Source organism: Podarcis tiliguerta, assembly GCF_965153285.1.
Source record: "Podarcis tiliguerta genome assembly, chromosome: 14".
NCBI lineage: Eukaryota > Metazoa > Chordata > Lepidosauria > Squamata > Lacertidae > Podarcis > Podarcis tiliguerta.
This window is the reverse complement of record NC_139547.1, coordinates 38,634,098-38,651,334: the sequence shown is the minus strand read 5'-3', so window position 1 is coordinate 38,651,334 and position 17,237 is coordinate 38,634,098. Positions and strand designations below refer to the sequence as shown.

The 17,237-nt window shown below is 46.1% G+C and overlaps 1 protein-coding gene across 3 annotated transcripts in view; it reads left to right on the top strand.

Annotated features, from left to right (window-relative positions):
* SNX29 (sorting nexin 29) overlaps positions 1 to 12,081 on the top strand; it is a 222,063-nt gene extending 209,982 nt beyond the window's left edge. For 2 of the 3 annotated variants that reach the window (XM_083412536.1, XM_083412539.1), the window contains 2 exons: positions 3,567 to 6,602; positions 7,025 to 12,081. In XM_083412536.1, the coding sequence (XP_083268662.1) occupies positions 3,567 to 3,696 (130 nt within the window). In that variant the 3' untranslated portion in view covers positions 3,697 to 6,602; positions 7,025 to 12,081. Of the gene's footprint in view, positions 1 to 3,023; positions 3,061 to 3,566; positions 6,603 to 7,024 lie in introns of those variants that run through there. The other variant, XM_083412538.1, reaches the window with a different exon arrangement.
* The last annotated feature ends 5,156 nt before the right edge of the window (positions 12,082 to 17,237 follow it).

Genomic DNA, 17,237 nt, shown 5'->3' with positions numbered 1-17,237 from the left:
TCCCATCTGCAAGAGCCACACCTCGTTCTAGAAAAGAAGGCCCCTGGCTTAGTTGCTGCATTCTCCTGCTCAGCCTCCTTGCCCCAGGCTGATTAAAGCCCTCCCCAGCCTCTGCTGAGGCTCTTTGGTCTACAAGAAGGTCAGAGGGGAAAGCGGGCATCTCCACTCCCCCTTCCCAAGCGCCAGAAATCAGTGTGGAAGGGGAAGATGCCCCCCCTCCAACCCAGATTCCCACCACCACCCTTTTCCTTCCTACTCGTGCATCAGAGCCTGCCAACCCAAGCCTGATCCAGGGCGAGACCATGATGTTTTGGCACCTGAGGTGAACCACTGGGAAGAAGGGGCAACCGATGCTTGAACTGGGAATTGAAGGCAGATGCAGAGCCCAGGAAACCCAGGAGGGCGGCCCCTGTCATTTCTTCCTTAGGGGGTAGGAAAGCGCTGCTGCTGGGAGACCAGTAGTTTCTCCAGTTCACCAGAAGGCTGCTGTGCAGGCAGCACTGAGGCAGGGTGCTGAGGAAGCAGCAGATCTGGCCCCAGTAAGTGTGCTGCATCCGCTACTGGTGCTGTTCTTTGGAGGACAGATCTGCCGCCCTCCACACAGTGGAGGTCACTTCACCTTGCCTCATGGGATGGGATGGCCCTTGGGTTCATGCAGTGGTCTTCACTTAGCATAAGCATATTCCAAGAGTATTCCAAGGATGCCCCTGTTTTCATCCATGAAATGTATGGGAGGATGGAATGGGGGCTATCAAAGCACAAATTGAAATCAGCTGTGGGAAAGCGCCAGACTACACATTACATTGTTTTGCGTTGAGTGCAAGATTCTGTTTTATTTTTTAATTCAGCTGGAACCCCCTCCACCCATGCAAATAGCAGGTGCAGGGCTGTTGATGGTCTATCTCAGAACCATAGCACGGGGCAAAGGGTTAACACCCCCTCAAAACCTCCCCCAAGGTCACGATTCAGAGTTGCTCCTCCATCACCACTACCCTGGCACTGGCTGCTTGTGGGGAGAAAATCCTTGCAAATCATGCAATTAGCAGTAAAGTGTTCCTTGGTCCACTGAGAGCTGGGGCATCCTGTCAAGTGTTCCGTGCAGTGTGAAGTTTATGCTTTCTGATGGGATGTCATAGCAGAGCAACCTACACTCCCCCCCCCCGCCATCACAGAATTATTTTTATAGCAGCAGCTGCAGCGCACATAGTTTGTGCCCCAACATTATTTACTGGGATCCTGCAGAGTCAGGCTGGTAGCACTGCTGCATTTCAGAATTGGTGATGGGTGGGAGACTCACCAAGCCCTGGAAGTCTGAGAGCAGAGATTCATTTGCCTTAAGCAACTGCGAGGCAGGGTGCAATTTCCTCCCCCCAGCCTGATTTTTATTGAAAGGCAAGCAAAGCAATAAAAGTGGTAATTTGTAAAGCTTGCTATTACACAAGAGGGACTGGTTTCTACTTAAAAGTATTGTGATGGATGTGAATTTCCTGTATTTTTCTTTGATGTTTATGTGCTTCCTGGTTGTTCAGGAGGAAAACACTCGGTGCTTTAGTGGTTGCTAGTTAAAAATACGGCATGATTAAGGTTCTCCCATAGAACGTTAATTCTGATCTTTCTTTCTTTCTTTTAACCCTGAGTGGTTTTTATTGTGTATTCTTTTGGAAGCAGAGATGGAAATTTTCAATGATAAGTGTAGATGGGATTACAAGTAAAAAAAAGGTATAGGACCCCTGGATGGTTAAGTCCAGTCAAAGGTGACTATGGGGTGTGGTGCTCATCTCGCTTTCAGGCCAAGGGAGCTGGCATTTGTCCACAGACAGTTTCCGGGTCATGTGGCCAGCATGACTAAACCCCTTCTGGCGCAACGGAACACCGTGACAGAAGCCAGAGTGCACTGAAATGCTGTTTACCTTCCCGCCGCAGTGGTACCCATTTATCTACTTGCACTGGCATGTTTTCGAACTGCTAGGTTGGCAGGAGCTGGGACAGCAACAGGAGCTCACCCCATTGCGGGGATTAGAACCGCCGGCCTTCCGACCGGCAAACCCAAAAGGCTTAGTGGTTTAGACCACAGCGCCACCCACGTCCCTAGATGGAATTGCATCAGAGTGCTGCCACCCCACTTCTAAAGATTTGTGCTTGGCACATCTGCCAGTGATGCTGACTTTGCAGCGCCTGGCATCACGTCATGTCTTGTGGCAAACCTCAGTCAACAGTATGTATCACCCTGAACTAGGCTTGCTGTATTGAGGATGAAGCAGCTCCTAAAGACCTGGTCTCTAAGCAAAGAGATCAGGGCTTTCAAAGCCACACACTTCACCTTGTATGCCTTCCCGTTAACGTCTCTTAGTTTGAGGCATTAGGTGAAAGCTTCCTGCCACCCTGCAAGCCTTTGATTGCTCTTGATTACCACCACTTTTCGAGTCATCGTTGTGACGCTGTTAACTGTCTGCTTGGCGTTGGATCAATGTACCATTTAAAATGTTTTGTGGGGTTTTTTTTTGCATTGATTCTAGATAGATTGCTGTGGTCATTAATTTAACGCAGTGGTGGCAAACTGCTGGCTCACAGATTGCACTGGCCTTCAAGCCAAGGCACCAGTGCCAGGCAACGTTGCACTGTCTCCATTCTTTGGATTGTCTGAAAGGTTCTCCTCCCCATTATAGGGCTGGGCAGAGAGGAAGCTCCGCCAGCTTTTGAGCCATGCCCACCTTTGAGCCAAACCCATCATCGACATGCCATCTTCAGAGGAGCTGTAACCAGGCAACAGGGCCCCAAGGCCAAAAAGGGTTGGTCACCTCCATTTTAATGTGGGTGTGGCAGCACCTGGAGAAGGGTGGTGATGTGTGGCTGCATTTTAAGTTGCGCTGCACCCCCATAACCTTTGGGGAGTTTGGTAGGGTTCAAAATGATGTCCGTGCCTGCGTGCATGCATCTGTGCGTGTGCATGAGGCATAAAATACTCTTGTGGAGCCCACTGAGAAAACAAAGAAAAGTACAACCTTATTCCTTTTATACTGTAGTTTTCGGAGGAGTCTGTAGCCTGTGAGTGACTGCTGGGTAAGCAATATTTTTTCCAATAATTGTTTGTAGTAGACAAGTAAGTTCCTTTCAAGCAATTCATTCATGAAAGTCGGTCTATTGCAGGTCAGAATAGACTGTGAAGCTCCTCAAGTATTACTAACATGTATCATTGTGCATCAATACATCGGTCCATCATTAGCACAACGTTCATCAGAGCACCATCAGTTTCTTGTATTGTCTATCACTTCTGGTGGTTAGTGTGGCCTCCAAATTCCAGGCCATGGAGTTTTGCATTTTTTTGTATTATTGTGTTTGCAAGAACATAATGGTGTACTTGATTAATCCATTCCCTAGGTCACTATGTGAGTAGTGTACAGATCCAGTAAACTAATTGTAGATATGGATAATACACACATCAGCACATACATTTGTGTTCTGATATCTGCTTTCCCCACGTACTGGGGTGGGTGGGAATACAGGTTTGTTTAATGCACAGTATGAACTTGTCCATGGCTTGTCCCCCCCCCCTTTCCTGTTTCTAGTGATTTCCAACCCACGGGAGATTCTGCAAGCAAAAGCAACAGGCCACGCGGGACGACCCGGTTTCCAAGGCTGTCTCGGAGCCATCAAAGAGACCCACGGAACCCAGAGCCTCAGAGTGGTGACCTTTGACTTTTTGGATAATTAGGACCAACTAGCACCGTGTACTTTAAGCTGCCTTTTGATTTGGTTCTGTCCTGTGCGGTTGACGACACAAGCCTGTGGGCAGAAAGAAAAGACAACAGCACTGAATTTATAACCAGAAGGGGAATCACCTGCCGTAAGGGTCCCTATTCTGATTAAACAGGTCACAGTTGAGGTGGCCACCATTTTCCAAAACAATCGGAGGCCTTTTGGCCCAGGACTAAAAATAAATAAATAGGATTGGTTCATATTTTCTTTGGCTTCTCAAGAGTCACACTCTAGCCCCTTTCATATATTGGAGTTTATGTAGTTTTGATGCGATCGCTTTGTGTTCAGATCCTCAAAGGAATGTCATAAGGCTTGTGGATTCACTGGGATGCCATTTTCCAGCAGTACAATTGCAGCTGGAACTCTTGGGGTATTTATTTTATTTTCTGCCTCCTTTCTCCCCCCACCTTCCCCCCCCCCCCAAATCAAGCAACTGTTCGTTGGAACCTGGTTGATGTTTCTGGTCAGATCCTCTGGCATATGACAAATGAACCTGTGGCACCATTGATTCCTCAAGCAAAATCCATGATTTAAGGGGAGGTGGGCCACACTGAAACCAGAAATGTGCTAGTGGCAGTGGGTGAGATCCAGGGCAATAGGCGAGTGTGGTGGGGAGGGCATTTTTACAGAAGACAAGAGAGTTTCCCAGCGATTTGCCTGAACTCCCATTATTGGTTTCTTGGTGGCATGTTATTATTAAAAGTAGTAATAATCTCAGTGCCAAAATAAGTAGGCGCTTGAGGCTATTCTTTCCACCGCTTCCTGCTTAAGGCACATGAAGCGACGCTGCTGAGGGCTTCCAAATGCAAGCGCCTCTGTTGCTTGTCACCTTTCGCTGAAATGTTTTCGGGTAAGGATGTGGCCTGGACAGCTGAAAGGGAAGCTGTTGTTAAGACTGATCGGAATCCTAATACGATTTAACTGGAGTGCAGTTCGCTACACCCACACTTTGCACTGCCATAGATAGCAAATGACACCGTAGCTTTTTCTTTTTTACTTTCCATAATAAGCTTCACCCAATACTACATCTCTGTGAGAGTTGTGTTGTCGTTGTTTTTTTAAATCAAGGATAAACTCTGTTCCTTTCGCCGCTTTGCACCAGCACAGCAGGTCTGTTGCATCATGTTAGGCTCATTTTGCAGCCAAGGCACGACAGGACGGCATCTCTCACATTATGTTTACAGAAACCAACCGGTCCGTGGTTGAGTCCTATTGCAACACTGGTGATGGGACTGTGTCCTCTCCTGCACCTGAGGGCAGCAAGCTAGCTTAGGGGATGGAGGGCAAGCTGCCTGGCACACACACAGCATGTGCCGTTGAAGGCAGGTGCCTCATTCTACCCAACGGTAGAGCCATAGTGCTATTTTGTGCTCCCATCCTTCCCAAGCGCCCTCCTTCATCCACAGATCTAACACTACTTTTCTGGAGATCCATCTGTTCTGTTGTTTTAGGTGCTCGCCCCCCACCCCCAATAATAGCAGTATTATCATTTTCTCATACGCGGTGCATGAATTACATGGAGCTGGTTCCCCTCGGCCCCACAGATTCCCCAAATGCACAGATACCATCATGCATCGGGACTATTTAACAGGAAGTGTTTGCAAACCCTCCCAATGGAGAAAAGAAAACCGTGTGCTCTTGTCACTGAAGTGTTCAGCTTGTAGATGGTGCTTTCCTTGGGACAAAAGTCTCCTGACTTTGGGGGTAACAGAGAAGATCTGGGTACTATTAGTTTTGAGATTTGCCACACAGCAAGATGTTGTTTGGATGCATTTGCTGCCTTTTGTTTTGTTTTAGATTGCAAACCCGCAGGCAGGGTTTTTAGGTCAGGGATGCGGGGGGACCTGTGGCCTTCGGGATGCTGTCGGACACCAGCTCCCATCAGCCCCAGCCAGTGTGGCTAATGGCCAGGAATGATGGGAGTTGGAGTCCGGCAACATCTGGATGGCCAAAGAAGAAGAAGAGTTTGGATTTGATATCCCGCTTTATCACTACCGTAAAGGTAAAGGGACCCTGACCGTTAGGTCCAGTCTTGGACAACTCTAGGGTTGCGGCATACAGCTTCCAGGTCATGTGGCCAGCATGACTAAGCCGCTTCTGGTGAATCAGAGCAGAAACGCCATTTTACCTTCCCACCAGAGTGGTACCTATTTATCTACTTGCACAGCATGCTTTCAAACTGCTAGGTTGGCAGGAGCAGGGACTGAGCAACGGGAGCTCACCCCGTCGCGGGGATTCGAACCGCCAACCTTCTGATCAGCAAGCCCTAGGCTCTGTAGTTTAACTCACAGATCCTAAGGAGTCTCAAAGCAGCTAACAATCTCCTTTTCCCTTCCTCCCCTACAACAAACACTCTGTGAGGTGAGTGGGGCTGAGAGACTTCAGAGAAGTGTGACTAGCCCAAGGTCACCCAGCAGCTGCATGTGGAGGAGCAGAGACGCGAACCCGGTTCACCAGATTACGAGTCTACTGCTCTTAACCACTACACCACCCCTTGTCCCTGTTTCAGCTGAAGTCCGTGGGCAGAACCATCCCTTATATGACTAGCCCTATTTATATGATCAAAAAAAAGAGGGGGGAAATCAGTGTGCATCAAAACTATCTGATTTGGCTTCACCTGGACTATACGTCTATGTCTGACCAGTTGATCAGATAAAACAATGTCCCATTCATTAGTAAATTATTCCTCTTGCAAAGGAACTTTTTGAGGATTGGGCCATTACCAATCTGGCTGCTGATAGTAACATAAACACCAGATTTTTATAAGCATTAGGAGGATTGGCGTCATTCTCTAAAGAAAGAAGGGCCACAGAGAGATCTGGAGGCAAATGTTATTGAGGAATACAGTGGTGCCCCGCAAGACGAATGCCTCGTAAGGCGGAAAACCCGCTAGACGAAAGGGTTTTCTGTTTTGGAGGTGCTTCGCAAAACGAATTTGCTATGGGCTTGCTTCGCAAGACGAAAATGTCTTGCGATTCCTGGGGTTTTTTCCCCCCTCCCCGCCTTTTTCCCAAGCCCCTAAGCCGCTTAACAGCTGTTCGCTAAGCCGCTTAACAGCTGATCTAAGCCGCTTATCAGCTGATCTAAGCTGCTAATAGCCTTTTAGCAGCTAATCCGCTAATCCCTTAAGCCTTTAATAGCCACTAATACCCGCTAAACCGCTAATAGCGCTAATCCGCTAATGGGCTTGCTTCGCAAGACGAAAAAAACCGCAAGACGAAGAGACTCACGGAACGGATTATTTTCGTCTTGCGAGGCACCACTGTAGTTGCTATCATTGAGAAAACCCAGCCCCAGAATCTCCTCACATTCCCACATTTCACAAACACACACCCCATTTGTGTGCAAATAGGCTTAACTTTTTTTATTAAACCAAGCGTCCCATTAAGTTAGATAAATCAAAGTGTGTGTGTTGAAATAATTCAGAAGACCCCCACAAAATATGTCCGTTATATCACAACTTGTTAAAAAAGGATTAATCATTTTTAAGTCTCTCCTATTTGCACAGGACATTGCTCAGGGAGCAGCAATAAACAAATCTGCCTCAATTTGAGGAAACAGGCCTCCAGCCGTAAAACACGGTGACAGAGTTTAGTGCAGCAAGCCGTTGAGAGATAAGGCACAATGGCAGTAAATTTGGAATTTGGCTCACGGAGGAAAGCCATATGCAGAGGTTCAATTTGCCATCCTGAAATGAATGCTTCATTGTATAAGGTGGGGAGAGAGAAAACATGTTTAGTTGTTAGCTGTCAAATGAAATGAATAGGAATGTATTAAGGACTAGCTTCCACGGGCTTCATGCGGCAGTAATGAATGGGGCTTGGAACGGCTGAGGTGCTAAGGAGAAGGCACTTGTCATGTCGTATTAATAGTGAAGAAAGTGGCACCAACTTGTAAGCATTTCAGATCTGAAAACTCAGGCAAAGCAAACCCAGAAAGGGGCCTTTTTGAGAAAGGGGTCTCTGTGCGCATGTGTGTAGAAGACGAAAGTATATTTCATTCAGTGCATCTAATGTTTCAGCTGCAGTAAAAGAGAGAGTCCTTGTGAATTGCTGGCCTTTCTTGCAGAGCCCAAGGAAATTTGGCAGCCTGCTCAAGAGTCCCCTTATCCCAATTCCCCCTTCAGTCCAAGATGCTCTATTTATTATGTTTCTTCCGGATACTCCAGAGTCTCCTCTTGATGCCCCCATTTTGCTCTGCCCACAATCCCGTATTCAGGATGCCACCTTTGAACATTCAGAGCGATGCCCACAGGAAACTCAAGAGCAGCGACTGCCGAAGGCGAACGGAATTAAGAACCAAAAACGCTCCCTCCATGGCCTTCAGTAGAAGATGAGTGTCCCCTTTTTATTTAACCGACTCAGCTTCACCTAAGTTATCCATCTCCATTCATTTCATGGGCTAACATTGGGTGCAACCCTTCATTATTAAGAGTTACTTTCTTGAACTCTTTGTTTGGTTGCAAACTTTTGGAGTTTGGGTGCAAATAGAGAGAAAGGGTTGTTGTTGTTTAGTCATTTCTGACTCTTCATGACCCCTTGAATCAGAGCATGCCAGGCACTCCTGTCTTCCACTGCCTCCACCAGTTTGGTCAAACTCATGCTGGTAGCTTCGAGAACACTGCCCAACCATCTCGTCCTCTGTCATCCCCTTCTCCTTGTGCCCTCCATCTTTCCCAACATCAGGGTCTTTTCCAGGGAGTCTTCTCTTCTCATGAGGTGGCCAAAGTATTGGAGTCTCAGCTTCAATCTGTCCTTCCAGTGAGCACTCAGGGCTGATTTCCTTCAGAATGGAGAGGTTTGATCTTCTTGCAGTCCATGGGACTCTCAAGAGTCTCCACCAGCACCATAATTCAAAAGCATCAATTCTTTGGCAGTCAGCCTTCTTTATGGTCCAGCTCTCACTTCCATATATCACTACTGGGAAAACCATAGCTTTAACTAAACGGACCTTTGTTGGCAAGGTGATGTCTCTGCTTTTTAAGATGCTGCCTAGGTTTGTCAAGATGCTGTCTAGAGGGAAATGTCAAAACAGGGTCCGAAGGCAGCAAACTGCAAAAAAAAAGTACAGATCACGACAGATCATTTTCACTTAATGCTACTAGGACTCAGGTGTCGAAAGAATGTATGAGGGGCTATCCCTGCCCCTATATGCAAGTAACACTATGCCCCCCTCCCACAATCTGGACATTCAGCTGGCTCTAGCTGCATTTATATCACTTCCATGACAGGGAGGCTGATCTGGACCAGGGTCCCCCCACATGGAGAAGCTCTCCATCCATACAGATGCATATGCATAGAGTCCTTCTGCAAGGCAGCCAAATATGCTGCTCAGGGTGTCCTGGCTCCAGCTAATGCCTTTGGTGGTAGAGGGCCATCCTTGGCTTGTATCCAAAATATTGCTAAGTCACTTATCCCATCAGTGCAAGAATTTCTGCTTGTGCAACAGAACTCCCCCCCCCTTCCCCTGATATCCTTGTGCTAATGGGAAAAGGACATTGGATACCACCCCTTCTTTGCTTTTAGTGAATCTGTAGGATTTCTGGATCCTCCTAAAACCATCCTCTTATTTCCCAACAACCTGTTGACATGGACTATGGTGCCCATGAGAGCTTGTGCCGCAAATAATTTGTTAGGTTCAAGGTTGACACGGCCACCCCTCTGGAAGTCTTGCATAGCAGCTAAAACACCACCCTGAATGGAACTCACTTTTCCTTTTTTTGTCCCACTGATGTCATGCTGCTCAGTTATCACAAGGGGGGATCTAAACCACGCTTCTGCAATTCACCGGGTCACTCAGTCAGGAGCTCTGTGTTCTTTAGTGCAATATGAAACTTGCGTCCCCGTTGGCCTTTGGAGTAAATCACTCTTGAGAACACATCTGAGCTTCGTTGTTTCTGTGTGAAAGAGAATTGAACTTGTTTACTCCTATTGCATTTTCACACTGCCTTCCTTTCGGCCCTTCCCACCTTTCTCAGTATTAATTTAGTAGCTCTTCAGTAATGCCCTTTTTGCAAGCACAGAAGATGTGCAGTACCTAATATATCACTTTAATGCGTTGAGAGAAAAACCAAGAAATTTGAAAAGAAATCTACCTTCTGTTTTGTTCTACCAGGGGGTGGGGAACCTTTTATCTTCTGCCCACCCTGTGGACCAGCTTGGGACAACTGGGTGAGTTGTCTGGCCCACCATTCAGTGTTGACCTCTGAGGCGAGGGTGGATAGTGACCAAGCGGGATTTAACTCCTTTTGCATCAATCCTGCTTTCTGCAGGGATCTAGCTAACCTGCGTCACACCTGATTTCAGGTGTGGGTTTGGTGTATGTGATTTGGGGTGAGGAGAAGAGCCTTGTGAGACAAACTGGGAGACCTGGTGGGCCAGATTTGGCCCACACGCCAGAGCTTCCCCACCCCTACATTACATTTTAATGAAAGAACGCAATTTGGGGACTGTATTTATGTGCTGTTGTTTATTACCGCTACCTGGCGCTTTGCAACTCATCTGTGGCATACATGCACTTTACAAACAGTTAATTTACAGTTCCTGTTTTTGTATACCCTGGGTGAGCTTGTGCACGTGCTACCTGTGGCCCGCAGCCCTTGTATACAAGAAGCTCCTCCTGTAGCGATCTGCATTCCTTAGGCTGATTTCCCCCTTTCACAGCTGGGCTTTGGGAAAGCCCAGGTAGGGGCTTGTTTCCGGTTGGGTCCAGGCACCATATTTTTCGCTCTATAAGACGCACTTTTCCCCTCCTAAAAAGTAAGTAGAAATGTGTGTGCGTCTTATGGAGTGAATGCAGGCTGCGCAGCTATCGCTGAAGCCAGAAGAGCAAGAGGGATTGGTGCAGAAGAGCAAGAGGGATAGCCACGCAAAGCCTCTTGAGCGCAGCCGGAGCGCTCCTCCCTCTTCGCTCAAGAGGCTTTGCATTGCTTTCTTGTTTCTTGTTTTCCTCCTCTAAAAACTAGGTGCGTCTTATGGTCGGGTGCGTCTTATAGAGCGAAAAATACGGTAAGCTGATCCTACCTACCACATTCCTAGGGGATGCATTATTCTTTGTTTCTTTGTGGAGAGTTTTGTACCCCCACTTTTTTAGTGCTGGTGCACCACTCAGAGCAAGATTATGTTAGCGCTACCTCGGTCCTTTGGGGAAATGAAAAGATGTGAACTAGGAGCAAAGAACTCGATATATCCATCTTCCCCCTTTCATTTCCTGTTTTTGTTTTCCTTATGCTATAAGCACTCATTGTTCCTGAATTCTTCAAAACTACTGGTAATAGACTGTCAGTCTTCCTAAGCTGTGAGCTGCAGAATTGGATCCCGCTATACCACATCTATGGCAGGTGCTGCTGCTACCAACCCCTCCTTCATCCCTGGAAACTTGGGATGGTTATGCACCACCCAGAGGCTGACACAACTCCAGAGTTCAAAGCAAATTGACCTCCCTTTATCCCAGCCCTATAGTTTCCAGTGACAGGTGGATAGCATATGAGAAAGGCAGCCATAACAAGGCATGTGATCTTGGATGACTGACCACATGATAACTGATTCTAGTTGAGAATACTACCATACTTGTAGCTAACCTGGGGATCTAGAGCTTTAGGGAAGCTCTGAAAAAAATATATATTGCTGCATTTCTATATTCACAAGGCCTGTTTTCCTTCCCCCGCCTGTTCTCTACCAATGTCAATTGACTGAAACGTTCTCCATGATACCACTGAAGGAGAAATCACTCTTCTCCTCTGCATTTCCATAAAGTGGCTTCTTCAATAGATGTCTCAGCCTGCGTATAATCAATTCTTCTGAGCATTTTGCTGCTGGGATACATGTAACTCCAATTACACAGTGACAATTTGCTGGCATGCATTACTTCTTTCTCCAGTGAATATTGAATGATCTGAAATGGTAGATATCCAGATGGTTCTAAATATAATTAAATGACGGAAAACCGAAAACTCTTTAAGACGCAACTTACCTACACTTTTGTAAAGCCGCACATACTGAAAGTAATGGATAGAAGAAGCAATTTGGATTTTTGCTCCGTTTAACTTTTGAGCGTAAGAAATAGGGTATTAAGTCTGAGATAGTATCTGTATATATGGTAGCCAAATCTGGTTCTATAAACTAATAGTGTTATTTTAACCCATCTTCTATTATATTATTTCGAATCTTATGTATATATAATTTTTTTTAAAAAAAACAACAAACCACTTATTTGTATTAATATTTCTTTCGTTGCGGAAATATTCAGTGACAATTTTGTTATAACCTGGCCGGAAAATGTGCTAATTTGGAACTGAGGAAATAAAACAACATTTTGTATGTTTAAGAGAGAGATTGCCAGCGTGATTATTGTATTATATTGTTTGCGTAAGTCAGTGTGTGAGTTGGGATTGCTTTGAACAGCAGGATCCCATACATGTCTGCTCAGAGGTAAATCCCACTGAGACCGATGGGTCTTCGACACAGGTGTCAGAGGCTGGACTGAGGAGTAATGGTGGGAGCCATTGTTCTGAATCTTCCCAAGGGCAGGAGGACAGTATTGATTTAGAACAGTGGTTTGCAGAGGGGCGCAGTCCAGAGGGGAAAAGCTGGGAAATACTGGGTGAGGAACAGCTAGAAGAGGAAACGCCAGGAGAGAGACAGATGGCAGATTCAGTGTCTTTGGAAAGCATTCCTGATCCCACGTAAGACTAGACGGGCTTTGAGAGTGATAGAACAGAGAGCACAGAAATTCTGGGACACAATCTACAATGAAATGAAAAAACTATTAAAAATTACATTTCATAAAAAGCCAGAAACATTCCTTCTTGGGATAAGAGTAGAATTCCAAAAGAAAAAAATAAGGCAATTTTTCTATGCAATAACGGCGATAGCCAAAAATTGGAAGGGTAATTATATACCAACTAAAGAAGAATGGCTACAGAAGTTAAGTACTTGGAACTTGCTAAGCTAACCGAAGCCTTAAGGAATAAGTCTAACAAAACTATCCAGAAGGAATGGGAATGCCTAAATACTTATTTATCGAATCAAGGTTGAACAATCAGGATTTGGCTGGGTTTAGAATAAACCAGTAAGTGAGAATATGAGTCCTCATACCAAGGTGAGGAATATAATGAAATACAGAGAATCTGTTTTAGCCACAGGAAATGAACTGCTGTGTGATTGACAGAAGTCAAAACCAAAAATCCAGAAAAGCCAGTACCTCAGGAGAGAAATGGCACCCTGGGATGTCTTTCTTAGTTATTTACTGCTTATATTCTTAGTTATTTAGTTTACTGTTTATATTCTTTGAAGTTGTTCCATTTTCGTATCGTTCTTATTTTTGTACCTATTTTGTTTTTGTTTGTATGTAGGAGTGTGTGTGTGTTTCTTTTCTTTTTCTTTTGTCTTTATTTTTGCCAGATGTATGTATGCTTTGCCTTTGCTTTGTATTTGCATAATAAATCAATTTTAAAAAAAGATAGAACAGGGAGCACAGTGGCAACAAGCTCAGATTACCTGATGTAGGAGTGACGTAGATTAATGGGGGACAGAGGGGGTAAACCTTTACTGGGAGCAACACCATTTCTAGAGAGATATCCTTTGTCTCTCGCTGTGATTATTAAAGAAACAAACTGGTAAGAATGCTACTTTCATTTGATCTGCTTATTTACTGCCACCTGGGGAGGGATTCAATTCCCCGAAGCCTGACAACAGGTGAGTTTAGAATTCTAGGCTCAGGTTATGATCCTAGTCCAAAACAATGGGATTTAAAAAAACAACGTAACAGCCTGCTGGATTAGGCCAATAGCTCAGCATCCTGTTCTCACAGTGGCCAAACAGATGCCTGTGGGAAACCCGTAAGCACGACTCAAACCCCAGAGCACCCTTCCTGCAGTTTCCAGAACTGATTTTCAGAAGCGTTAATGCTTCCATCACTAGCCTGCCTGCCACTTCTGTAGGCCTTGGCTTTCTATTTAGGAATATAACACGTGACACATACCTGTGTCTTTGTCCATTCAAGAAGAGATTTGAAAATGCTTTGTTGATGTGTATCATTTCCCAAGCAAACAAAAAAAAGGGGGGGGGCATGATTTAAGGAGCCTTCCAAGAGTGAAGAGGGGACAACAGAAACGAAATGTAATTATTTGTCATTCAGCATTCAGGTTTCTAATATAATCCCTGATTCACCAGTGTGTGTTCATGTCAGAATGGTTTGGGCACAATTCTGGCTTACATGTGTTGCGAATGATTGCATTTTTAAGAGACCCCCCCCCCAAAAAAATTAGACATTTGTACACCTCTCGCTTGAAATTCTAGGATAGCTGTTTGAAAAGGTCCCTAATGCAATCCCTGGCTTCTCCAGTTAAAAGGGATCAGATGATCCAAAAGGCACCCTTCTTCTTGGAGAAACTGGAGATCATCTGCCAGCCAAGAGTGCAGTAGAAAATATTGGTCTAGGTGGACAAATGTAAGAAAGCTTCCTGAAGCTGAAATTCAGTACATCCTAACTCCATTTTGCTGTGATTATTAGAAAAGTCTTGAGTGAGAGGTATTGGTGGACTCCTACCTAGAAACAAGATCAAAGGCTACTCCAAATGATTCTGAGACTTCCAGACCACCCAGAAAATTGGCATGTCACACAAGTCACTGGATGCTAGAAAAGTCTGAAAAGCTGATACTTTTGTGTCAACCATTCACAAGGATTGAAAAATTTACTTCCTAAGAGAGGGTAGTATTACAATCCAGAGCAAACCCATCTGCCCATGGGATGAAAGGTTGAAAAGTAGACATTCTGTTCCCTTGGATTCAGAGGAAAAGCACTTCCAGTACCAGCAAAAACTCTAGGCCCCAAACATGGCAGGGATGGGGAACTTGCAAATCACCAGATAATGGACCACCTCCCACCAACCCCAGCCAACACGGTCAATGGTTGGGGGTGATTGAGCTGTAGTCCAGCAAAATCTGGAAGGCCAAAGGTTGTCTCTACCTGGAAGTGAAAACCTAGTTGGTTGCGTGTATTTTCATGTAGTGCAATGTTTGCATTTTAGAAAAGATAGTGCCTAAGACTACAGCAAACCAGCCAGCCAGCTAATTACGACACACTTGTGCACCAATCACACAAATCATCCAGCTAATTTAATCAAGAGACACTTGCGACTGTCAGTGCCACTTATGACCATCAATTCCAGCCCATTGTTTACTAAGAGCGTGGCTGCCTAAGAATCCATTGGGATTTCAGTTGCATGAAGAGAATGCTGAAATGGAAAAGGCAAGAGAATCGCCAATCATTTCAGTTCTTCAACATGCGCATCTTTGCTATGTCTGGAATTTGGAAGTGCATTAGAAATTATATATGTGTTATTAAATTATACTTCATTGTAAAGTTAAAGGGACCTCTGACGATTAGGTCCAGTCGTGGCTGACTCTGGGTTGTGGTGCTCATCTCGCTTTATTGGCCGAGGGAGCCAGCATACAGCTTCCGGGTCATGTGGCCAGCATGACTAAGCCGCTTCTGGCAAAGCAGAGCAGCGCACGGAAACGTCGTTTACCTTCCCGCTGGAGTGGTACCTATTTATCTACTTACACTTTGACGTGCTCTTGAACTGCTAGGTTGGCAGGAGCAGGGACCGAGCAACGGGAGCTCACCCCGTCATTCGGATTCGAACCGCCGACCTTCTGATCGGCAAGTCCTAGGCTCTGTGGTTTAACCCACAGCGCTACCTACGTCCAGTACTGCATTTGGGGAGGGGTTATATAAAAACACCAGAAGAGCCTAGTGATTCAGGCCAGTGGCAGATCTCCTCTAGCATCCTCTTCTCACAGTGGCCAACCAGATGCTTAGCTGGGATTGGGAAGCCAAAAAAACAGGGACCAAGAGAAGAAGAAGAATGTGCCATTAAGCACACTGTGGACATAGGGATGATTCCAGCACTGCAGAGACTTGGGACTAGATGATTGTTGGGATCCCTTCCAACTCTACAATTATATGATCCTACAGAGTGAGTGAGGGTAGCCCTAGTCAGATGTTTGGTTTAATCATGTTTGACGAACACATAGAAGGGAGCTGTGCCATGTGTGCCCTTCCTGCCCCCCCCACACCCCCAACCCTGCCAAGTCCACTTCCAGACTGATGGTCTGAAGGGAGCTGGATGTGCTTAGAATACCTCCCATGAAATGGAACTCTGTGTTGAGTTTGCAACTGGGAGGATTCTGAGCTAACTCAGAGTCTCCTTTAGGACCTTCAAACTTAACATGTCAAGGTTAGACGTGGACAGCAGGTGGGGCATCCTCTCCATGTGTTCTTCAAACATGGCTAGACCTAACACTGGAATAGGGCTATCCTCACTTGCTCATGCCAGGCAGTTTAGCTTCATTCTTCCAAGCCAACTCAAGCCAGGCTTCCCACAGCTGTCGGGTCCAGGCAGTGGCGTAGCGTGGGTTGTCAGCACCCGGGGCAAGGCAAGTAATTTGCGCCCCCCCCCCCGCTGCACTGTCCCTCTCCCAGATAGTCCCTCGCTCTCTCTCCGCACCGCACGCCTGGCACCCTCCCCTCCACAGTGGGCGGCGACCCGGCGGATCGGATCGGATTCGCACAGCCAGCACTGCAGTGAGAGAGAGTGAGTGAGCCAGGTAGGGGCAGAGAGCTGCGAGTATGAGCGCCCCCCCCCCAGATGTTGCGCCTGGTGCGGCCGGCCCCCCCTGCACCCCCCACGCTACGCCACTGGGTCCAGGCTCCATCAAAGGTGCTGTTCATCCATAACTCTTGACTACCTTCCATGCCCTTTTCCAATTGATCTTACTTCCAGGAGCTTGCATGATTTTCTGTCATCTTGAAGGCTTAGATCCCGGCAATTGTAGGCCCAGCTGGGTCCCTCAGTAGTCTCTGGTTCCCATGGCTACGACATCAAATCCCAGAATTCATCTCTGCTGCTGAAGCCAAGTTCTGTCATATCGTTGGCCATTCTGAAAGCTTTTTGTTGTTGGTTTGTTTTGGAGTTTTCACCACCATCTCCGGAATGGGCATTTTATGCTCCAGACATGTTTTGGCACATCTCTGGGGCTGGCACTTTGGATCAAACTATCAGCTGCCTTCACCCAGAGGACGTGTCTCATCTGGTGATCTTCTCAGTTCCTGGCAGGTGACAAATAGCTGTCTATTGACACAAGTCCGGGCTGTCCAACTGCAGTGTCTGTTACGATATTTTGTTTTGGGAAAACCTATAAATTGTATACACTTTACTTAGGACACTCGATAGCACATAACTCAAGAGCCTGGTCTTGTTTGACTCCATTGATGTAGCTACTCAAGGAAGCCTGTGCCTTAAATATAAGATTAACAAAATGAATCGATAGGGCCCTTCAGTGCCACACAGTACGGTAAAGCGGGAGAGCTGTTGACAGATCTTCTTACCAGATCTAGACGTGAGATACAAGTGAATCCTTCAGCCAATATCTCCTGGAAATGTCTTTGATGCTACTTAAATCTCTTCTTAAGGCTTT